Raw genomic sequence first — 25,516 nt, 5'->3', positions numbered from 1 at the left:
GCGATGCTCTGCGTGCTGACATGCTGTGTACATCTTCTTGGTTCTTTCGGTAAAGTCACGTAGAATGGAAATAATAAAATAATAAAAAAATAAAACATAATAAACATATTATTATTATTTCATAATGTTTTATTTTTATTATTTTATTACTTCCATTCTACGTGACTTTACCGAAAGAACCAAGAAGACAAATCCCTGCAGTCACGAAAGCTTCAAATCGAAAAATGCCGTGTACAAGCCGAGTGCATTGCTCCGCCACCGCAGGCTGCTCACGGGCTCGTTCGACCGCACGGTGAGGCTGTGGTCCCGAGAGGGGCAGCCTCTGCAGCGTCTGGGCCACTTCCTGAGCGGCGTGACGGGGCTCTGCTACGTGCCAAGCGCCCACGCAGCCTGGGCGCTCAGCGGAGCCTGTAGCCCCGTGCTCATCGACCTGCGGTCGGGAGAGAGCGTGCGTTGATGCGCGCGCGCGCACGCGCACACACTCATACATACACACATGCACATACACACACACGCACTCATTATACATACACACACATGCACATGCACACACATGCATTATACATACACACACATGCACACACACTCATTATACATACACACACATACACACACGCACCCATTATACACACACATACACACTCATTATACATACACACACACGCATACACATACGCACTCATTATACACACACACATGCACATACACACACGCACTCGTACCCATTATACAACAACAACAACAACCGCCATTCGCCACTAAGTGGCGGTGACGTCACCACGACGCTTGTGCCAGGCCATGTGCACCCTGAGGCCACGTGAAGTGTCGAACGCCCGCTGGCAGGAGGTCACGGGGCAGACCCATGTGCCACGGGTCGACTGACCGAGATGACCGAGATGACTGGCTGATGCACCACCTGTGCCCCCTACTGTGCCAACTTGCTGTGCTTTAGCCACCCGGCGCTCCGCTCGTTGTTGTGAGCGTCGCTCCTCCGCCCTCCGTTGTTGTTGGAGGGCGACTGCCTCCAACTGCCCAGTAGCGTCCTTCACGAGCCTCCTCCACTGAGGCCGATCTTGACACCGCTGGTACCAGTCATCGGCAAGTCCACTCAGCTCCACGTCCTCCTGTACCACATCACTCCATCTCTTCTCTAGCCCGTGCCGCGCCCGTTTAGCCCCCTCGATCCGGCCGAACAAAAGCTGTTTAGGCATGCGGTGGCTGGGCATGCGGGCTACATGACCCAGCCAACGCAGCCTTGCCTGCCGGAGGAGCTCACTGATGGGACTTTGCCCAGATCTTTCAAGGACTTGTGAGCTCCTCACACAATCCAGCCTGGTTAAACCCAGGATGGATCGTAGGCAGGCCAGCCTAAATGTTTCCAACCGGCGAAGATGCTCCACTAGGGGGGTCCACGTTTCGCAAGCGTAGAGAAGGGAGGGAATGACCGTGGCCGAGAAGACCTGAAGCTTCGTGCGGAGCGACAGACCAGGTAGCTTCCACACGGCGTTACGCAACCGATGAAAAGATATTGCCGCTCGACTGATTCGGAGTGAGACCTCTGCTGATAAACTGGAGCCGGTCATAAGCACACTGCCCAGGTATGGGAAACTCTCCACTCTCTCCACAACTGCCCCATCACCGATTGGGAGTTGTGGGGGTGGAGTGCCCGATGGTACAAAATACCCAGGCAGGTGCTTAGTTTTGGTGGGGCTAATGGTAAGTCCCCACCTCTTAGTGGCACGCTCCAGTCTCAGCAGCAGCGTCTCCAACTCCTCTTCCGAATGAGCAGCTATTACCAAATCATCGGCATACATAACGTGGTTGACCAATAGGGAGCCATCCCTTGATCGCACCCGGGCGTCGATCAGCCTCCCATTGTATCTGTACCAAATGGTAATTCCCCCGGTACAGCTATTGAAGGCTTCACAAACTACGCAGTCGAAATAGATGTTAAATAATGTGGGAGCCAGAGGACATCCCTGTCGCACCCCAAGGTGTACAGGGAAAGGCTCCGACTCCCGGCCACGTAGTTTTACCCGGGCCCGCTCACCATCATGAAGGTCCTTAATGATCGTGAGCAGAGGGTCAGGGACTCCGAAAGCACGAAGAACAACCCAGAGCCCAGGCCTACTGATGGTATCATAGGCCTTGACCAGGTCAATAAAGCAGAGATGTAGGTCTTGTTGGAATTCCCTACACCTCTGCTGTAGCAGACGGACAGAAAATATGGCATCTGTGCAGGACCGCCCTTTCCTGAAACCGCATTGGGGCTCCGCAAGCCTCTCCTCAGCGTGCCTAGCAAGGCGATGTTGAATAATCCTTGCCAGGACCTTACCCGGCACACTGAGGAGTGAGATGCCCCTGTAGTTGTTACAGTCGGTACGGTCCCCACTCTTATAGAGGGGGACCACCAGGGCATCCTTCCAGTCCTGCGGAACCCGTCCAGTGGTCCAGACTGTTGTTATGATGTCATATAGGGCAGTCTGTGCACAAACTCCACCCTCCCTCAGCATTTCGCTTGGGAGATCATCTCTGCCCGGTGCCTTCCCTGGTCTCAGACTCCGGATCGCCCTCAGTACTTCCTCAACAGCTGGTACCTCAGCCAGCCACTCACAGGGGGTGACCTCTTCCAATATTTGAAGCACCGCAGCTTCAAATATTGGACACACACACACATGCACATACACACACGCACTCATTATACACACACACACACATGCACATACACACACGTTACTCGTACCCATTATACATACATACACACACATGCACATACATACACACACGCACTCATTATACATACACACATGCACGCACGTACCCATTATACATACACACACATGCACATACGCACTCATTATACACACACAAATGCACATACACACACGCACCCATTATACATACACGCACACATGATACATACACATACACACGCGCGCACACGCACCCATTATACATACACACACCCACGATACAACAACAACAACCGCCATTCGCCACTAAGTGGCGGTGACGTCACCACGACGCTTGTGCCAGGCCATGTGCACCTTGAGGCCACGTGAAGTGTCGAACGCCCGCTGGCAGGAGGTCACGGGGCAGACCCAGGTGCCACGGGTCGACTGACCGAGATGACCGAGATGACTGACTGATGCACCACCCACGATACATACACATACACACACGCACTCATTATACACACACACACATGCACACACGCACCCATTATACATACACGCACGCACGCACGCATCCATTATACATACACACACAAATGCACATACACACACGAACCCATTATACATACACACACCCATGATACATACACATACACACGCGCGCACACGCACCCATTATACATACACGCACGCACGCATATACACACGCACGCGCGCGCGCACACGGTTACCCAGATTGGGCTGATAAATGTCACTGCATCCGGCGCTTTCGGATGGCTCTTCTGGGGCCGTCTGGAACGCTCTTCCCTTCCGATATTAGGAAGCCACTGGAGCTGTGTACTTTTAAATCATCGTCTAGGTTGAAAGCGCATTTCTTTAGGACCGCTTTTTGTGTTTAGTTTGCTGTCCTTCCCCCGCTCCTCCGATTCACGCGGTTGGCTACGGACGGTGCTAAAGGAGTTCAACGTACGTACATACACGCCACGAGCACAGGGCTCGGCGACCTGGTGCTCTGAGCCACGTGCGGCTCTTTAAGGATCGCTGCTTTGTGACCGTCATTTATTAAGGACTAACACCGTCTCGCATTCACGTGCATTGAGGCTCTTGGAATATTGAGGGTTTTATTTCTTACCGAACACGAAAAAAAATATCACTTCTTTGTTATTTCGGTTGCCGACTCCTGCAACTAGCAATAACAGCGGACGCGACCTAACGAGCGTTTGAATAGACAGAGCAGGACACCTGTGCGCGGTGGTCCGCGCGTGTGTGTGTGTGCAGGTGTCCGAGTTCGTGGACGTCTTCTCCGACCCCGTCGAGGCCACCAGACACCGGCTACAGCTGCTGGCTTACCTGCCGGAGCTGTGCCAGGTCGTAGGTGCGCGCGTGCACGCGTTTTACCGCACGTGCGCTCGCTCTTCGCAAATACAGAGTAGATGAGCGTCTCCTTCACGTATCTGTCTCTCCCACGTGTAAAAAAAATATATACAATGAAGGTATTTCTTACGCAACCTATATCGGGATCCACGGCCCTCTGGGAGTGCATAATTTCAGCAGCATTGATTCAATGCAAGCAATCTCTGGACCGGTCTCGACTCCCCATTGTCTCATCAGCAGAGTCAGGCTTGCTTTAATCAATGCTGGATTACTGGCAGATGTTAAACGCAAAGAGTGCAAACACCCTCTCTTTAAAATATGGGTCCTAAATCTTGACTCAAAGCTTTTGTGACTGCAGGGATTAATATTCTTTGGGTCTTTCGGTAAAGTCACGTAGATACGAATCTACGTAGATAGGAATATGTCTACGTGACTTTCGGTAAAGAATATATGGGTCCTAGTCCAGAGCTTGCCTCCACCGTAGCACTGAAATCGTGTGTTCCAGAATTGGCTCGTGATTTGTGAGTTTTTAAAGTCCAGTATATGTCATAGAACAGGGGTCTGTAACCAAACTAACTAAGAAGAGCATTTTTTTTTTCGAATTCGGTAACAAAAAACCCACTCAATATTCCAAGAGCCACAATGCAATGTGGATACGAGACGATGGTTCTTAATAAATAACGCCGTAAAGCAGCAGTCCTTAAAGAGCGGCTTACGGCTCCATAGCTGCTGGTTGCCAACCCCTGCTATAGAAGCAATAAACATTAGATTGCAAGCTGTACATGGGCTGCTAAATCCATAATTCATGGAAATAACGGGGTTCCTATTAAGAACACGGATATTCCTGGGTGGGAGGATGGGAGGGAGGGGGGGTTGCCATCGCTGAGTCACGCCGATGTTTGGAGTGAGGGAGACGCCGTAGTGAGTTCAGCTCGACTCGTGCCGCTGTGATCCCGTCGCAGCGTCCACAAGCCGTCGGCAGCTGCTGGTGTGGAAGTTCGTCGCCTCGGGCTGCCTCACGGCCCTGCGCTGCCTGCAGCCAGTGGAGAGCCTCGCCTACAGTGAGGATCACCGCACGCTCACGAACGCGACGTAAAAGCAAAGGTCCCCCGTGTAGCCTTCAACAGGCTGGTGGGGCAAGGGCTCATATTCTTAGGTTTTTTCGGTAAAGTCACAGCTATCGTGCTGTGACGGTTCCACCTGAAGACGGAAGCTTGTGTTGCCTCCGAAACGTCGTGATTTTTATTTTATTTTTATTTTACTTTTAATTAATTTAAAAAAAATTACCTACGTGACTGTACCGAAAAAACCTAAGAATATGAATCCTTGCAGTCACGAAAGCTTCAAATCTAGGGGCAAGGGCTGTTCGCGAGTTGGCACCGATGAAGGTCGGCACGGGCACATGAAACGGCATGTTTATGTGTCCGCAAAAAGCGGTTGTCACCAGATTGGTTTTTTTTTAATGCACAGAAAAAATTGCTAAATCGGAAGGAAATAGATACAATGTCCACCGCATGAATTAGGCCAGAAATATTTCGTAAAACTGGTACTAAAATATGGTCCAGAATCTACGAACGGCTTCTTTGGGACCATTTATAAAATGCGTATAAATATGTTTTTAAACAAACAAGCGCAAAAAGCCGGTGCGATATTAATCTCATGTAGGGGTGCTGTGAAACAGAGGGTATTTTTCACACGACGCCTCGCTACGGATTTCACAACATCTCAAGGGCGCTTCGCAGCGCCGCTGTCTTTTCACCGAATGTTTTTTTCGTCGTCGTTGTCGCAGCGCGGAAGGCACCCATGCTCATCTTCAGCGGTCTCGCTGACGGGTCGGTCATGAAGTGGGAGAGGCTGCAGTCCAGCCACTTCATCTACAGGTATTTGCCGCTGCTACTTGTCCGATTTGAGGACGCAGGTCCGTGTTCCCTGGTATGTGGAACCTTCAACGTGTCTACCTCGTGAAGAGTCGTCGCTCGCCCAGCAATGCGATCAGACTAACAACGGCAACGAAGTGGGTAGTGAACCGCTCTAAAAGCTCCGGAAATTCTACAGAGACATGGAATAGCTTTCAGGACATGCACAAAGGTGTGTATTGCCTTGTGTACGAGTGCTCAGCCTTTTCGCCAATTCATTGAGTTGTCAAGACGTGGTCACCCCACTTAAAGTAATGTACTACTGTGCATTAACTAAATCCATATCCTTGGTTGCCAAATCTGAACAAGTTGCTATTCATCCAGCAACGCATAATATAGATCTGCAGGTGAGTGCTAGGACCTGCTCAAAGCTTGGCCACACTCTAAACTAATCATTATTTTTATTTTACCAGGTAAGGCCCACTGTTATTGTGACCCGGAGGAGAGAGAGAGAGTAAAGACCTCTGTGCCCTGCCCCGCTGACCCCGCGCGCTGTGAACGCGTTGCAGCTGCGAGAAGTTTCCGCTGCCCGGTACGGCCAAGAATCTGGTGGTGGCCTCTGCGGCGCGTCAACGGCCACGGAGGGCACCGCCCGGGGGCCCCGTGCCACCGGGCGGCTCCGGCGGTGGCGGCGGTGGCGGGGGGACCCCCCGGCGGCCCGTGACTGCGCCGGGCGACCTGGGCGGGACGCGGGGCCAGCGCCAGTCGAGCCGCCAGAGCGCTCCGGGGCAAGCCGGCGAGGAGAGGCACGGCCGCAACGTGGCCATCACACGGTGGGGGGAGCAGCTCTCTCGTCGTTGATCGTCGTGATGCGTTCAATGGGTCGCGTAGCCCGCATTGCCCCGAGCACAGCTTCTGTGTGGCTTGATACGAGAGGGCTAAACAGCGGGCACGGGCTAGAGGAGAGATTTGAACCGATGTGGTTATAGGAGGATGTGGGGCCGAGTGGACCTGCCCGTGACCGATATCGGCGGTGTCAGGATTTGTCTGCGTGGAGGAAGGATTGCGAAGGACGCTGCTGGGCAATTGGAGGCAGACGTCCTCCAGCAACAACGGAGGGTGGAGGAGCGATGCTCATTGCAGCGAGTGGAGAGCTGGCCGATTAAAACACAGCAAGCTGCACAGGTGGTGCATCTGCCAATTATCTTAGTTAATTAACCCACAAACACTTGTGTCTGATCTCATGACATCAAGCCTTTATTAACACTTCACGTGGCTTTAAAGTGCACCTAGCCTGGCACAAGCGTTGTGGTAACGTCACAGCTGAGTTGTGAATGACGGCTGCTGTTGTGTATCTGTGTGTGTACGGCAGCGTAGTGGCTAGCACGCTGTGCTTATGACATGAACCCAATGACCCAAGTTCAACACCAGTGGCGATTATTGGAACCGGTACTAGGCCTCCCCTAAGTCGACTCAGCCTCAAATTAATACCTGGTGCGGTGTGTGTAAACATCGCCACCGGGGAGACAAAGGCGGCCGGGCGTGGTGCTGACCACCCACCCCTGTCCTCATAGGTGCTGCTGCCCGCTAACAGCACTTGCCACAGCTGTCTGGTTAAGGTTTCACGGGGTGATGGTGGTGGTGGTGGGGGATGTACGTGACCTTTGTCTTCGTGTGCAGGGCTGTGTTCGTTGAGGAGCGGGACCTGCTGGTGCTGGCCTGCGAGGATGGCCGTGTGTACGTGTGGGGATTCGACGAGACCGGCGTCAGCGCGCTCCAGAGAGCCCCCGGGCGGTCACCAGATGAGGCCACGGCGCACTCGCTGAAGGTGGACGCGAGAGATGACGCCCCCCCCCCCCCCCACCAGAAAATATCCTTCGGGTTGCTCGTAGATTGGGGTCGGTGTGACCCGCCGTGACTCGTATGTTGGATGTGGTGTGCCGGGCGTGGAAATGTATGATAACAACGAAAACTATAAATTTCGATTTAAAGCTTTCGTGACTGCAGGGATTCATCTTCTTGGTTATTTCGGTAAAGTCACGTAGAAGGGAAGTTATGTTTTATTTTTATTATTTGATTACTTCCCTTCTACGTGACTTTACCGAAAGAACCAAGAAAACGAGAACTATTTTTACTTTACCAGGTAAGCTCCACTGAGCTATGTAGCTGTCTTTCAGAAGTGACCTGGACACAAATGTATAGCCCAATGAAGTGGCTTATCACGTGGAAATGTATAGCAGCCAAATAAACGCATGTTGATTCTAAATGTGGAGGAGAAAAATCCACGTAACCATGGGCAGAACACGCAAACTCCAAATATCCAGGCGTCAGGGTCGGGATCGAACCCACGACCTCCTGTATACCGGGCGAGGTCGTTATCATCTCACCATCGTGGTCGCCAAAACTATTTTGTGTATCACCGGCCTGGACAGACATGGTTGAAAGTTGGCCCTGAGTCATGCTCGCGCTTAACTTAAGCGAGCGTCGTGATTTTCCCCGCAGCGCTTCGCGGTGCTGCTGAGCGAAGCGGAGCTGCGGTCGCTGATGAAGACGCTCAGGGACAACGGGGAGGACCGTGACAGCGTCACCAACCGCGTGGCCGGTAGCTCCCCCACCACACCGCACCGCGCAGCCTCCTGCAAGCGTAGCACAGAGGTCGCAACCGGGTACCCGATACCCGTACCCTACCCGTACCCGGCCAAGTACGGGTAGCCGTTTGCGACCCTGGCGCGGCCGGGTACGCGTACGGGTAGGCCGTGAGTCACTGGTGAGTAACCGTTTGTCACTCATTTCGGGTAGGGTACGGGTAGGGAACGGGTACCCGTACCCGGCCGGGTACGGGTACGGGTACCCATTTGCGACCCTGGTGCGGCCAGGTACGGGTAAGGAATCAAAACCCGTTTGCGACCTCTGGCGTAGCACCGAAGCGACATCACGATGTGCACTGCGGCACGTTCGACTACCCCGGCACATGCACCGGCGTGGGCACCCGTGGCACCACTGCAGGGCAGGGCTTCATTTCTTCCTAATGCTTTTTTTCCAAAGTAGCACAATTCCTGCTGCAAGTGGCACATGACAAATCAGCCATAGGCGTGGTGAGATGGTAACTACCTCACCTGGTATGCAGGAGGACATGGGTTCGATCTCGACCCTGACACCTGTATATTTTGAGTTTGCATGTTCTCTGTCTCCCAGGGGTCGCGTGGATTTTTTCTCCGGGTCCTCCGGTTTTTCTCTCTACATTTAGAAACACACATTTCCACATCATGATAAGCAACTTCATTGAGCTATCATTTGTGGCCTTCTGAAAAATAACTATATAACTAAGTGGGGCTTACCTGGGAAAAATACAAAGTTTAGTTTTAGTTGATTAAATAGCCATGCAAATGAGTTGACTTCCTACTTGCTGTGCTCTACCGCCATCTACTTACCACTGTTGTAGCCCTAAACTCTGGGAGTTTCACGTGCTTGTGATAACACTGGTCAACACACTTTTTCTGGCATAAGGTATTCCAACGGTTATAAGGTAATTTTGGGGTGCTGATTCCAAATCTGGCATCAGTTTTTGTCTATCACATCAGGTTTTTGAGATATCAAATATTGGATTTTCAATAAAAACTGCAGAAGAAAAATATGTAATAAATGTGGATATCTACATAAAATGATATTATAAACACACTATCCTAAAAATACAGCACCATATTTTAACACTAAAGCAGTCACTGACTCGCAACAACTTGCAATCATAAGTGACAGAGTTAATTTCGGGTAAAATCAATGAAAATGGGGTATGCCAATATCATAAACATGATGTGATAGAGCAAATCTGAGATCAGATTTGGAATCAGCACCCTGAAATTAGTCTAAAACGGCTGCAAAAGTCCAGGCCAGAAAAAAAAATGTTTTTTTTGTGTGTGACCAGTGATAATCGATGTGTGATCCACCAACACTGCTTCCAACTCGCTGGATGCGTCTCGAGTGGATTTTGATTCCCCCCTCCGCAGTTAAAATAATCTCCTCCCTGTCATAGAGTGCCCTCTAGCGGGTAACGTCACCCTGCAGAGACAACAACGACAATTTCACATTGAGGTGGTCAAGCCGGATCTCCGCGTCAGAAGCAGTGTAATCGCTGTGATGTCGCCTTCGTATTTGTGGATCAGGCATTGCGTCGTTACATGTTGTACGATATGCTCTGGATGGCCACAGGCGCACACGGGAGAGTTTAACATTTTCCATTTGTGCATCAGGTATCCGCATCTGCCATGGTTTGTGCAAGTGCGGTTTAGGATGGACCAGGGGCGGTTTCTTCATTAGGGCGATTGGGCGACGCACCACCAATCTCAGCCGTTACTGTGCCTCTGGATATAGTCCAATCAGCGTCATGTCACGTTCTGTGGAGTACCGCCTCTTTTTGGGCGATTTCACTCTGGCTGAGAATCGCCCCGTGTGGTCCCATAGACTTACATTCAAAGATGTTTTTTTTCGAAAGGCGGGCGCTGCAATGCATTCTCTATGGCTTCCGGGAGGGCTCGCACTAAAGTGCTTACGTCATCATACGTAAGCACGTTTCATCCAACAATATAATTTGTCGCCACCTAGTGGAATCTTTAATTAAAGAAACTTGAGTGGATTGTATTAATAGTGAGTATAGAAACAAACAAGATGTATTGTAAGAGTCACTTTATTTTTCATTAATATTAAAGAAGTGAAGTTGCCTTTACATGCTTAAGCTGTTAATTTATCCATTGCATAGGTGGACCTTATCCTTATCAATCATCCAGACATTTGCCCCCCCTGAGAGATTTTGCAGGAGCCGCCACTGGGATGGACCATGAGCTCCGTCGAATATCAAACCCAGGGGATCTTCTGCGTTTGATGTTTTTGAGTTCTTTTGAACTCCATTCCACTCACTAAGCTTCATCGGGGGTTGAGCTCGCATCGTTGAATGTTAAGCGCGTGGGTCCAAAAGGGCTTGCGTGACTTCAAGCGATGACGAGGGACGTCATTGAGGTCCTGATGATTGTGAAGGCGACTGTCTTGGCAGTGGTGAGCGAGCGCGTGTTTTTGGCGTGGTGTGTTCTTGGCGTGGCAGGGTTTGTGTGCAAGTCCACGCTCTGCGCTCACACCGCCTGCGTGAGCGCCATCGTAGTGGTGGGACCGGACGGCGACGATGGGACCACGTATCTGGTGCGACGATGCACACGCGCGCGCACGCACACATGCCGACGGAAAACAAAGATCCCCCGTATAGCCTTAACCAGTGTTCATAATCAACGTTTTTGGGTTTAGATCGCGTTATTTATAAATGTGTCGTAACCCTCCACCACCCGACACGGCCAATCAGTAAAAAAGTGTCACGTTGACAAAAAGACAAATAGTTCACTGCTTTAGCCCACCGGTGTGTTGAAGCGTGAAACCACAACATTTACCATTTTTGAATAGCACGACGTTTCGCTGGTAATTGCATCCTGCATCATCGGGCAATTCGCCAGAATGGTGAGGCTCTGCTCTGTCTCCCGTTCTTATATAGAGCAGCAGCAGGGTGACGTCATCAGTAACCATTAACTCATGTTATAAATAACGCGATCTAAACCCAAAAACGTTGATTATGAATAATATTGGTCGCGAAAGCCTACGTGTTAAACTCAACCAGTGTTCTTCACACATTTCCAGAGAGGGGGCCACTTTTGCCGATAAGACGTCAGCGTGAGGGCCGCCGCACCGCCTGCAAGGGGTGGATTCAGTGGCCCACGGGCCTTGCAATGAAGAACACTGGCCGAAACAAACTGTTCGGGCAAGTGCTGTTAGCGAGTCGCACCTATGAAGGCCGGCACGGCACACGAGGGGGTGGGTGGCCAGCACCACGCCCGGTCGGCCTTTGTCTCCGCAGTGGTGATGTTTTACACATCGCACCAGGTACTCATTTGAGGCTGAGTCGACCTAGTGGGGGCCCAGGACCGGTTCAAAAAATCGTCACTGATGTTTGGCCGTGAGCGGGAATCACGCGTCGCGCTAACCACTACACTACCGCTCCCCACGCACATCCCCATCAACCAGGCGCGGTTCGTCCACTATAGGGGGGGCGTTGGGACGCCTCCCCACCCAGCAGATGGAGATGAGAAGTAATTTTTCTAATAAAAATGCTTTTCTCTAAATAGTTTTGCCGTTTTTAAATAAAATTTTATTTTTATAGCGATTATTTCAAAGTAAATTGCCAAGTGAAGAAAACATTTTAACATGTTCATATTAGAAACGGCTGCAACGTCACAGTCCGAATTGTGCCATGGGGAGGTCTCGGGGGGGCGGGGGGAGGGGCTGTGAAGGCGTCCGACTGAGAGATTTCCCCTTCGTCCATTGCGATTAGCTCCGAGCATGTTAACCACGTCGCTCGAGACACATTCAGGGCGGTGAAAAAGGTGCCCGTGGCTCTAATGACGATGTCACGAGAGGTTGCACTGTGCAAATATCGCAAGGTCACGGCCGACACGCTCGAGGAGGAAATAGCAACAGCGATGGCAGCGAACGAAGAATTGGCAACGGGCACCGTGGGGTCACTCCTGAATATTCCATTTGAAAGGATGACTATGCAGGAAGAAGAAGCTGATCAATGTAATTCCTTACTTCAGCAGACGAGTGATTGCAAAGTTTGCTTCTCAGGAGGATCGACGAGCCAAATTCTTGGACAAATATGCCAACGAAGAGGAAAGGTAGGCCGTTATTTTGAGTAGCCCATCTTGGGGATATTGTGTACAGTCAGCTATGTTAATGGAAACTTAATGGGTTGATTGAAATAGGTGTACGCATGTTGCCTAATAGCAATCATGTGGCCTTAAAACCAGAAATATTTGTGACATTGCACTTATAATCGTGGTTTAAACCCAAAATTCAATGTGTAGGCTAATGTCAGTATAGGCCCAGCTTTCCATTGAACAATGTAGTCAGTGTCAAGTGACGTTACAGTTGCCACACATAACAGTGAGTCAAACAGTGGCCACACAACGAAACAAGCTCTAATGAAACGGGAAGTAAATAGCAGGGCCTGTGTACATTGTATTAATGTCGCCATTGAATACTGATCAAACCTTTTTGTGTAGGCGGGTGTACGACGTTATGTGGCTGTTATTGTACAGTATGCGGTGTCTTGGTTGCCTTTGCTAATTTGTTGAGTCGTGTCAGCTGATCTTTAATTGTTCTTCAGGCTTTTGGCAGTGTCAAAGGGGTTGTGTGGTGTGGACTTGAGGGTCATGGGGACAGCATTTGAGTGCTTTGTTGTTTTGTTTAGTATTGTTTATAGATGGCTACCGTTGGTAGATGAGCCAGTTACATCACTTTTATGGGAAGGCCAATAACATGACGAGGTTTTTAAAAATAATTATTAGAACACCATCTTTTCAGAGGTCACTCACAACAGCCCCACCTCGCGGCAATGTCACGAGCCGTCACTGCCACAAAACCCCTTTGTCATCCTACTGGCTCAGGGAATATGCATGACGCAGGCTGCTACAATCCATGATCAGTATGTTGGCCTGAATCCATTACGTACAAAGACTTAACAGTCTTTACGCACACAGTCTTCATTACATACTTGCAGCAAGAGCGGCACGAATATATCCTAATTGTTTCATATTTACAAAGGGTGTGTTGCTGGCGCTAAAGTTGTGTAACTGTCAGCGGGTTTGAATGAACACTGTATCGTCTTCCCCATGCATTTGTTCCCGTAACAACAAATATACAGCAGCAATGCGTACACAATGGTTGTTCAATGCTTGTGATCACCAGGGGGCATTGTGCCCCTTAGAGCAAGGCCGTAGCCATGGAGTCAACATTGGGGGGGTCCTAACCCAGAAAAAAAAAAATCTAAATTTGAAAACTAATTTCCTGCCATTTCCTGCCTAAAAATATTTAAAAATTCACTAACGCATGGGATGGAATTTTTATTAGATTTTATACAATAATGTCTAATAGTGTATTGTATTAAATTGCTCTGTTTTTACTTTTTTTTTACCATTTCTTGTTTCATTGTATGTAATGTTTGAGATTAGGGATTGATAAAGTACAAACATGACCACAATCATATAAACAGACATTTATGCATTGATTTATATGAAGACAAGTCCAGATATTGTGGCCAAGGTTTAGAAAAGTGTTGTTTTATTTACATAGTATAGCAATTATTTTTATTTTTTATATTTTGTCATAGCAATATATTGGGGGGGACATTCTATATTATAATTACGGCCTTGCCTTAGAGTTTGGTGAAGCGACTACATTTGTTAGGGCAAGGTTAAGGCCAAAGAGGTTGCACAAGAAGGTGAAACTATGCTGAAAGGAAAACAATAACTTCGTGAAGCGGTCGTAAGGATTCATTTTGAAGTTAGAAATGCATGGATATAGCCTGTGGTGTGAATACGGGTTACTTTTATTACGAAATAAAATAACGGGGTGAAAACATTTCTAAGGGGATACATTTGTCTGAATATTTGTTCCTGGGGGAACGGTAATTGGGGGAGCATATGCTCCTCTGACATCGGCACACCTGGCCTGCCAAGCAATGGACACTGGGTTCAATTCCCGATTGTGGTTGATGGAAACCTGAGGGGAAAAATCTACTTGCACTCGCGTGTTATGACCAAGTAATGTTTATATTCTTGGTTTTTTCGGTAAAGTCACGTAGAAGGGAAACAATAAAATAATAAAAAACAAAAACAATTCTCACGACGTTTTGACTGCAACACAAGCCATCATCATTAGGTGTGATATCCATAGCAAGACATTTTTTCAAATTTGAGAATTTTTATTGTTTAATATTTTTATTATTTTATTATTTCCCTTCTACGTGACTTTGCCGAAAGAACCAAGAATATGAATCACTGCAGTCACGAAAGCTTTAAATAAAAAAATAAATCATATTTGTTTGTTTGACCCATGACCAAACGACCTGAAAAGCACCGGATATCATTAGATTTCCAAAACTAAACCCACAGTGTACTCTTTGGTTATTTCGGTAAAGTCACGTAGGTATGAAATAAAATAAATGACGACGTTTCGAGTGCAACACTTGCGTTCATCATCCGCAACGGCGTCATGATCATCAAGTATGAATGTATGTTGAACGTCTTTCGCACCGTACGTATCCAACCGTGCTAATCGTAGGTGCGGGGGCGGGGGGGGGAAGGACAACAAAACAAAACACCAAAAAGCAGTTTTTAAGAAATAAGTGTCCAATCTAGATGACTTAAAAGTCCACACAGCTCCAGGGGCTTGCTAATATCGGAAGAAGCGTTTGGGACCGGCCACAGAAGCGCATCTCGAAAGCGCCGCCACCTTAGTTCCCCGAGGAACCAAAATACGCCGCTGCGAGGTTCATCAAGTTCAAGTTCATTTATTAGGTATAGCCCTGTGAGCCATTCGGCTCTTGAATCGGGTGCAACCGCAACAAACAAAAAAAAACATGAACAAAAAACATCTTAAAGTGAATATGTGACTAAGTGCAAACAAAAAATCCAAGAAAAGACAGCAAAATATTGCAGAAAAAAACACCGTAAACCAACGCTGTGTGCAAAAATCCCAGTGGGATGCAAGTCAAACAACAACAACACCAACAACCATCAGACAACTTAGATTAAGGCCATCAGTCTAACTCTGTACTACAACAAACAAACATGGCTAAACCAATACACTTTTCGAAATCACCAAAATAAAGCCATGAAAGCAATGAAAAAGCAATCATAGGAACTGTGACGGAATTTTCACAATAAATGGCATAAACATGTATCACCACGGCCCACAGGCCAGATCGTCCCGTACGCGTCCACTGAACATCTCGTCATTTTTGTTTTTTTTTCTCCACCCCCCACCCCCCCCAAGGTGAGCGGCGGCTGGGACCGGCGGCTGTGCGTGTGGCGGCTGGAGGAAGGCGCCCTGCACGACACGTTCCTCGACACGGCGCCCTACGGGGAGCAGGAGGTCGCCTCCGACGGCGTCATCATGGACATGGACTTCTCCCCCAAACGGCACGGTGCAGCTCGTACGCTGAGGGGCGGTGGGGGAGGGGGGGGGTGCTGGGGGAGGGGGGTGGGCTGCCGGGGGGCTAAGAGGTCAGAGCGCAGAGCCAGCATAGCCCTGGGGTTGAATCCGGGTAGCTGCTCGGGGTTGAACCGGGTGCCTCTTGGGTTCGGTGGATGTGTACAGGTTGGTCCGGATGTCTTGTGACCCCTCCATCCCCCCGTTAAATCTCTAAAACGTTATGTATTTTTTTGGTACTCCAATGGGTGTGTCATTTAATGTGAGCAACATAACTTAATTAATTATCATAATTATGAAATTGTTCGCAAACATTTTTTTCGAACATTATTTCTTGCTGGTTTATAAGCTCACTCCAAGCGGTTCTACAAAAGTATATGAACTCGTATCAGCCATCTGAAATAAACAAGGTTTATTTAAAACAGAAATGGATAATCAAAGGAAGAATCTTAGGGGTCAATTAATTGTGGTTCACAAGACATCTGGGGCCAACCCCGTATGTATGTATGGCTCGCATAGCGGAACCTGCGTTCCAGACGTTGCTGGTCTGACGATCTCCCTTCCGGCAGTCGAACCAATCGGCAGGTTTCTTAAAACCCCTCGGGCGAAATGCAATCTTAGAGAATCTCTCCAGAACTTCCACGAAGCAGAGGCCCTTCCGCCAGCAATGGCGCGAGCCAGGCATTGCACTAATGATTGCGTGCAAACATCTCATAAACATCGTTTTACGCATATTTTAGGTATATTTCAGCACCAACATTTTTCAATATTCGGTTGACTGCCATACGATGAACATTTCTCTGTAGTAGGGTGCACGTTCTCTCAGGGTGTGCACAGTAAACGTCACTTCAATGCAGCGTTCTTCAATGGAAGGTCCGCGGGACACTGGCGGTCCCTGGTTTCAGTTTCAGTTTCATTTATTTGGTATAGCCCTGTGACCCATTCGGCTCTTGAATCGGGTGCAACCGCAACAAACAAAAACATGAACAAGAAAACATCTTAAAGTGACTACGCGCAAACAGAAAAATGCAGGAAAAAACTGCAAAGTCTTCCAGAAAAAAAGCACCGTACACCAACGCGCTGTGCAAAAATCCCAGTGGGATGCAAGTCAAACAACAACAACAACCACAAGACAACTTGGATTAAAGCCAGCATTCTAACTCCGTACTACAACAAACAAACATGGCCAAACCAAACAACTTTTCGAAATCACCCAAATAGTGGCCTCTAGTGCGGCCCCTGACAAGACACAACACGTGAAACACACCCCCATCATCATCGTGCTGTCAAACCCAAAATGGTTTCAAATGTTTTGGCGGCCCTCACACTGATGACGTCTCATCGGCGAAAGTGGCACCTGCTTTGAAAATTAGTGAAGAACACTGCTTGAATGGGATCTCGGTAGTATTTCTGTTCTCAAACGCGCAGGATATGCACTTCTCTGTGAGAATTCCTGAATTGACATTTCATCTCATGATGTGACGTCAGGAGCACAGCTGGATTAAAATTGGAAAAATGTCAAGAAAATCAGCTGAATTGTGCTTGACTCATTACTCTGCGTTTAGGGCGAGTCGGCCCTTCTTCTGCCTGACAGCTGCTAGGCAAAGCTCAAGAGAGGATGTCCAGAGCGTATCTTTACCAATCCTACCCGAGGAATGTGGAGATTTTCAAAACTGGATAATGACTCTGAAAAGCAGATGAGTACTGCCCCAATTGAGGCTTCTTTTGAAAATGTGTAATCTGTACCCATGCAAGTGTAGTAACGCTTACGACTCGTTGACACCGGAGTTGGAGGCACACTTGTTTATTTGAATACCAACTTTGTGACATACACAATTGAGGGGGTATCGGCCCCCTCACCCGTCTATCTGAGGACACACCTCTAGGCTAACCTTAGCCTGCCTCTGAGTCCTCCACTAATGGGCTAGGGGAGGCTATCTTGGCCCGACACTGGTCAGTCGGGCCCGGTACCCAGAGTCCAGACCAGCACTGGCTCTGGCTCTGGTACCACGCCACTGGCTCGAGCCTGCGCGGTCCTGATAAGGACGGCGTACCAGGGGGAGTCCAGGGCTCTATCTCAGACGTCTTCCTCCTCCTCTTCTTTAGCTAAACATCACTCCCGAGCCTCCCGATACATTCCCCTTTTATACACCCCCCTCCCTGAGGGGTGGGGCCCCGGGGGATCGTAACGTCCGAAGCGCGGACGTCGTAGAGGGCACCTGCCCGTGCACTGACGTAGCCCCGCCCACTGTGCTTGTTTACCATAGGCTGCCATGCATAACGGGCTCTCTGTAACAGCCCTACATCACTCCCCCCCACATAGCATGCAGCCGTCCCGGCTGCCAACATACAAAAATTTGACAATAAAGGTGCCTTCACCCCCTCACGTGTGCCTCACTATTTTTTGAACCATAACAGGAACCAGAACAAGACACAACAACAAGATGAGAAACAACCCGTCGCACCCCCCCGAATAAATACGAATTCCGTAAAAAAAACAGCTTATATACAACCAGCAGGGAACCCACCCCGCACACACAACAAACGGTGAACCCAACATATGTACATCCGAGGAGCGGGAAACACACCATCCACACAACACCCAATAAACACAACAGCTATGTACACATTTTCCGGCCTCACAACAGTTTGCGCATTTTAGCGCGCGTCCTTGCAGCGGGCCCCTCACACGGGGTAACCCCGCGTGGCGGACCATCAGGTGGCGACTGTCCGTCTTGAGGTGAGCATTCCTCTGACTCCGCGTGACCCTCGGCATCCGCAGGAGGGGTGATCGGGCGTGAGCCCGTCACTCCTGATGCTCCTGAAGGTGGCACAGCCGGCAAGGCATTAGGTGAGAGCGACGGAGACGGACCCAGCAAGTCGGCCGACCCCCCACATGTTTGGCCACGCGCGTGTGAAGTGGGGTTGTGTACCGCAGCGAAGGGTTTTAATCTGGAGGGGTGCACGAACCATCGCCGCTTCCCCCACTTGATGCGCACGCACTGCGGACGTAACACCTCCCCCACTTCCACAGGGCCCCGCCACGGCCGCACCAGTTTAGAGGAGGTTGCCAGTGGCACCTGGGGGCAGTGCAACCATGCCTTGTCCCCCGGCTTCCACTGCAGCATGTGCGCTCGACTCAATCTGAGGCGCTCATTTGCCTTCTGACGGAGGTCAGAGTTTTGCATTGCAGCATCCCGTGCCTCAGTCAATTTGTCCAGATTAAATTTAACGTGGTCAGCCAGATTAGTTTTTCCCTGCGGCACAGGGATCCGCAACTGGGCACGAACAGGCGGGTCTGGTTCTCGGCCGTACATGAGGTAAAAGGGAGAAAACCCCGTAGCCGCATGGGGTGCCATCCGGTACGCCGCCAAGACCCCCTGAATTTGTAGGTCCCAATCCGTTTGCGAGTCCGAAACTTGTTGTGATAACATGGACGAGATGGTGCGATGCAAACGTTCGACCATCCCGTCAGTTTGTGGGTGATATGGGGAGGTCCGAATTTTCTTTGTGCCCAGGAGATCGCAGACTTGTCTGAGTAGTTTACCGGAAAAATTTCTGCCCTGGTCGGTCAGCAGCCTCTCCGGAGCACCTTTGTCCAGGACATAACCCTGAACAAAGGCCTCCACGATGGCTGCTGCCGACTGGTTGGCCAGAGGCCAGGCCATAGGCCAGCGTGTAAAATACTCGACACCCGTCAACAAATATCTATTCCCTCTGGGGGTGGCGGGGAATGGTCCCAAAATGTCCAGAGCGACCAGCTCGTTTATCCTGGACACTTTGATCGATTGCAAGGGCGGGTTAGACTCCCGTGCCGGCGGTTTGCGTTGTGCACATTGAGGGCACGATCCCAACAAATCCCCAACATCCCTCGTCATGCCAGGCCAGTAAAAATCAAGTTGCAGCAAGGCGAGAGTCTTTTGGGTCCCCAGGTGTAGGAGGCGCTCATGAGCGGCCCATACCACCCTACCCCGCAACCCAGTAGGGACAACCAGCCGATGTCGACGTGACTTCCCGTCCCAATGCATTAGCAGACCTTGGCACATTTCCCATGCGTCGGAAGCACCTCTTTTTCCCCCCGCCGCACCGCCAACGCGACGTCGCCACCCGAGGAGGGAGACATCCTCCATCTGGAGGCGCCCCCATTCAATGACGGGCAACCCCAACAGGGAATCTTTGCCCTGTTGTTCGATCGAATTAGGAACCATTGCATCGTCGTCGTTGGCGGCCGCCAAGACAGGTACCGATGTGTCCCCTGGAGGCCTGCAACGTCCAGACCCCAGGAGGCATGCACACTCGGAGGTGGTTGGCAAGCGTGACAGAGCGTCCGCGTTGGTGTGGCGAACGCCCTTACGGTATGTGGTTTGGAAATCGTAATCCTGGAGGACCTCCAACCATCGGGACAATTGTCCCGATGGCTGTTGAACCCTCAGGGCGTACTGCAGTGCCGCATGATCTGTGCGGACGGTGAAATGCCGACCGTACAGATATGGGCGATACTGTTGGACGAAATGGACAATTGCCAACAGTTCCCTACGGGTGACACAATACCGTTGCTCCGCTGGAGACAACACCCGACTGCCGTACGCAACCACACGTTCCACGCCGTCAACCACCTGGGAGAGCACGCCCCCAATACCCGTGTTGCTCGCATCGGTGTCGAGCAAGAACGGTTTTGAAAAATCAGGGTAAATCAGGGGAGGAGCGTTTACCAAAGCGTCCCGAAGGGAGCAAAAAGCAGCTTCCTCCTCCTGACCCCAGCAGAACCGAACCCCTTTAGATGTCAAAGCATGTAGGGGTTTGGCGATAGTCGCAAAATTAGCGACGAAGCGTCTATAATACGACGCAAACCCAATAAAACTCCTAACCTCTCCCACTGAGGTGGGAGTCGGCCAGGAGCTAACACACTGCGTTTTGGCGGGATCGGTAGAAATACCTGAGCGCCCCACGATGTGCCCCAAATAACGCACCGACTCGCGTAACAAATGGCATTTTTGGGGCTTAAATGTCAAATTAGCAGCCCGCATCTTTAGGAAAACTGCCCGCAACCTCTGGAGATGTTCCTCAAAAGTTTTGCCAAAGACAATGACGTCATCCAAATAAATCAGGCACGATTCCCATTGCAATCCAGCCAAAACCAATTCCATCAACCGCTGGAAAGTTGCCGGCGCTGAGTGTAAGCCCATCGGCAACCGGTTGAATTGAAACAGGCCGTGCGGAGTACGGAAAGCAGTTTTAGGCTTTGAATCATCGTCCAGAGGAAGCTGCCAGAATCCCGAAAGTAAGTCCAATGTGGAGAAGAATCGCGCTCCCGCCAAGGCGTCAAGCGATTCGTCCATCCGTGGGAGCGGGTATGCGTCGGCAACCGTAATTTTATTAAGGCGCCGAAAGTCAACGCAAAACCGCAACGAACCGTCCTGCTTCTTAACCAGGACGATCGGCGCTCCCCAAGGGCTGTTGGAGGGAGAAATGATGTCGGCGGCTAGCATGTCATCAACAGCCGATTTGACATGGTCCTTTTCGGCGGGACTCAACCGAAAAGGATTCTGGCGTATTGGCGCGCTGTCACCCGTATCAATATGGTGACGCAGCAGATGAGTGCAGCCCAAATCGTATTTATCCCGACTGAAAACGTCGGAAAATTCCCTCAGTAGTGTCTTAAGACGTTGGCGCTCTAAATTTGACAGGTCCGTCGATCCCGCGCAAAGCGCCTCGAGCCACCCTTCATCGCTGTCCGAATGTGGTTGCGGTGCAGGGACAGCGCCGACATGACTCGCGACGGGTTCCTCACAGGGCACCGGCGTTGCGTGAGCAAGCACGGTCCCCTGTGGGACCACCACCGTCTGCGAGCCCACATTGAGGACCGCGATGAAGGGTTCTCCTTCCCCTCTCACTATGGTCTGGGCCGGGAGTAAATTAGGTCCACTGACCCCGGCCCTAGACGGTCCCAGCAGAACCCCTTGAGCCCCAATGCCCTTAGCGAAGGGCCGCCGAAGTTTCAAAGGAATTAACATTTGCGCCCCCGGAGGAACGCGCACCGTTCTATCTACGAACGCCGGCACCGTCGCGAACGCCGTCCGGCTCGTAGCGGGGGATGGCAGAAACGCCATGCGTCGGCCCGATGGGAGCTCAATGCATCCCTGGTCGATTAATATCCTAATCGGCATTTTGGCCAGGAAATCCATCCCCAGCAGGCACGGAACCGCCAGCGAGGAGGAAACAAAAATCGGCCCAGATAATTTAATATCCCCGACACAAATCTGGGCTCGAATTTGTCCGATGATGCCAAGTGAACCCCCGTTAGCAGCAAAGAATGGTACATTAACAGGCATCAAAGGACGGCTCTGGGCAGGGAGAATGTTATAAATCAACTCCGAAATAATGGTCGCCGATGCCCCTGTATCGACCAGGATGCGCACCTCGACCCCATCGATGTGACCCACAACGGCCGACGACCCCGATGACGCGGCTACAACCCGATGGGCCAACACGGACCACTGGCTGGGTTCAATGTGAGTACCCAGAGCGGTGCGTGTTGGTGCCATGGTACGCGATATTTGCCCCCCCTTCGCTGCGGTGTTCGAGTGTGTGACGGGCGTGTGCGTGGGCCAAACATGAGGGGTGCCGCGACTCGCCGGATTATGATGGTGGAGCTTGTGACGAGGGCCGGCGTCCCGTTGAGGTGTCGTCCCGCGCTGCCGAGGAGAGCGGCACCCCGAGGCGACGTGGCCCCGGATGCCGCAGTTATAACAGCGTGGAAGCGCTGGTGGCGACGATGGACGTTGTAGACGGCTTGAACCGGCCCGGTCCTCCCGCGCTCCCGCTCCGTGCTGCCGTCGATGGTTGATGGCGCAAACCTCTTCCGCCGGGAGGGTGGCCGCAGCGACGGCGCGCCCGCTCGCCGCCTTGCTGGCCTTCCGTCGTTGAGAGGACAGGTTTGCGTGGAGGAGACGGGCCGCTTGGAGGGAGCACATTTCTGCATCGTCCTGTGCGACAATGACGATGTCTAAGTCGTCCGCCAGCAAAAGTATCTTTTCTGTCACCATGGCGTCGATCCCCTCGTCGTCCATTCGTGGAAAGGCTTCCTTTGCCAGCGCCAGGAGGCTTGTACGGTACGCCAGGGGCGACTCCTTCGTCCCCCGCTGGCGATCGTAAAAGAGTTGACGACAGTCCGATGGTGGCCCATACACAGCGGACAGCACTTGCATCGCCTTCCGCAGCGTGGAACGCCTCTCCTTCGTTGCCGATGTTAGTGTGGCGAGGGCGTCGCTGTCGAGGAGTGCTGGCAGTGCTCGGAGAGCCTCGGCGTCTGTCCACTGTGCCATCTCCTGGTGAGCGAGGAAGCGCCGCTGGAAGCCGCCCCAGTCGCCCTCCTCGCCCACAAATTCTTTGAGCGGCGGCAGTCGCTGATGTAAGGCAGCGGCTGCAGAGGACGATCGCGCTCCCTCGTCTCCCTCACTCGACTCAGCGTCGGCCCGAAGCAGCGATGGCATCGCCGGTCGCACCCGTGGTGACGCGGCAGGCACTGTACTCCCGCCGTTGGACGCGATGCTTAGAGCGGCCACGCCCTCAACAGCAGCTGCGGCGATGGCGGGAGTTTCAAAATGTTGCTCCGTTGAAATGGCGGGAAGGCGCTGTGGTCGTTGGCTGCTGTCGCCTCGTGGCGGTCCCGCAGCCCCCAGCCGCGTGATGTTGTCGAGCATGGCGGCTGCGGCGTACAGCAGCTCGGCCAGCTTCGCGTGCGCCTGCCTCAGCCCCTCCGTCGACGGCTCCCCTTTCTCCAGCTGCTGTGGCGTGGATGCACCCAGCCCCGGCTGCTCGATGGCATCTTCAGCCATCTCGGGCCCTCCAACTGCAGCGGTGTCCTCCGCCCCTGGTACTCCGACTCGAGTCGTCCGGCGTGTATCCATGTTCGTACTTTGTTTCACTTCTGACGCCAGATGTAGTAACGCTTACGACTCGTTGACACCGGAGTTGGAGGCACACTTGTTTATTTGAATACCAACTTTGTGACATACACAATTGAGGGGGTATCGGCCCCCTCACCCGTCTATCTGAGGACACACCTCTAGGCTAACCTTAGCCTGCCTCTGAGTCCTCCACTAATGGGCTAGGGGAGGCTATCTTGGCCCGACACTGGTCAGTCGGGCCCGGTACCCAGAGTCCAGACCAGCACTGGCTCTGGCTCTGGTACCACGCCACTGGCTCGAGCCTGCGCGGTCCTGATAAGGACGGCGTACCAGGGGGAGTCCAGGGCTCTATCTCAGACGTCTTCCTCCTCCTCTTCTTTAGCTAAACATCACTCCCGAGCCTCCCGATACATTCCCCTTTTATACACCCCCCTCCCTGAGGGGTGGGGCCCCGGGGGATCGTAACGTCCGAAGCGCGGACGTCGTAGAGGGCACCTGCCCGTGCACTGACGTAGCCCCGCCCACTGTGCTTGTTTACCATAGGCTGCCATGCATAACGGGCTCTCTGTAACAGCCCTACACAAGTTTGCGTTTGTGCGTGGGAAGAGGTGGTCTAGTGGTTAGTCGTGGCAGGCTTCGAGCCGGGCAACATGAGTTCGATTCCCACTCACGTGCAACACCATTAAACGATTGGCTGAATCAGTTCTGGGCCTCCCCTAGGTCGACGTAGCCTCCAGTGCGTACCTGGTGGGGTGTGTAAACATCGTCACTAGGGAAACAAAGGCGGCCGGACGTGGTGCTGGCCACCACACCCCTCGTGTGCCATGTCGGCCTTCATAGGCGCTCGCAAACAGCACTTGCCCCAACAGTCTGCTAAGGCTACACGGGGGGAGCTTTGTCTTTTTGTTTGGCGCGTGGGAAACCACTTTGATTTTGAGAGCACTCAAGGGCAAGGTGCTGTTAAATTCAACTCAAGACCACCGATTATGCACCAAAATAACCCAGGAACACCTGCTGGGCAGATTTTATGTGGGATGATATCGTGCTGTTATCCTGACAGCCCTGACTGGCGAGTTAAATGTTAATTTATTTAGGTGATTAAACAGGCACCTATATTATCATTCTTGTTGGCCACAGTTGTGAAACCCTCTCTAATGACCACAGCGCCTTCCCGTGTGCCATGACTCACAGTCCAGAGATATGTTGGTACTGTGTAGACAACTCATTTATTAAAGGGGTTACGCCGATTTGGTCAGTGGACCTTGATGTAAACAAGCAGGCCTATTTAGTTTGCTTGTAAATAAATAACAGAGGTTGCAGTTAGCACGTATAATTGTCTTATATAATTGGTGCTCGGTCGGTGATGGCTTCAAGCTAATTACTGTATGCATGTTATATCCATGTGACCATGCTGCAAACGAGCCAGACACAATGCGTGTTTTATAATTAAATTTGCAGCAACAAGATCGTACACAATCAGCTCTCATGTTAAGCAGCCATCAGATATCCTGATGAGATTCATTTCCATGAAACTGGCCGACGACTTTCAAAAAATCTTCTCATGCACATTTAATTAAAACGTGGATGTTAACACACACGTGGATACGATACACAGTTATAACTCGTGTTCCTAATCGTAATACATTTGTATTCATCCACGATATGTCCTGCATTTGAA

General features: G+C 51.2%; 1 protein-coding gene across 1 annotated transcript in view; it reads left to right on the top strand.

Annotated features, from left to right (window-relative positions):
• LOC144727794 (uncharacterized) overlaps window positions 1-25,516 on the top strand; it is a 48,563-nt gene that overhangs the window by 9,565 nt on the left and 13,482 nt on the right. Inside the window, exons 5-13 of the mRNA XM_078606906.1 lie at window positions 265-435; window positions 3,908-4,050; window positions 5,012-5,110; window positions 5,839-5,929; window positions 6,475-6,738; window positions 7,586-7,733; window positions 8,408-8,507; window positions 10,998-11,092; window positions 15,773-15,963. Coding sequence (XP_078463032.1) covers window positions 265-435; window positions 3,908-4,050; window positions 5,012-5,110; window positions 5,839-5,929; window positions 6,475-6,738; window positions 7,586-7,733; window positions 8,408-8,507; window positions 10,998-11,092; window positions 15,773-15,963 — 1,302 coding nt within the window. The remainder of the gene's footprint in view (window positions 1-264; window positions 436-3,907; window positions 4,051-5,011; window positions 5,111-5,838; window positions 5,930-6,474; window positions 6,739-7,585; window positions 7,734-8,407; window positions 8,508-10,997; window positions 11,093-15,772; window positions 15,964-25,516) is intronic.

The sequence above is a fragment of the Lampetra planeri genome, chromosome 26, assembly GCF_965212315.1.
Source record: "Lampetra planeri chromosome 26, kcLamPlan1.2.h2, whole genome shotgun sequence".
In the NCBI taxonomy this organism is placed as follows: domain Eukaryota; kingdom Metazoa; phylum Chordata; class Hyperoartia; order Petromyzontiformes; family Petromyzontidae; genus Lampetra; species Lampetra planeri.
Note: the sequence above shows the minus strand (reverse complement) of the source record. Positions and strands in the feature narration are given on the sequence as shown.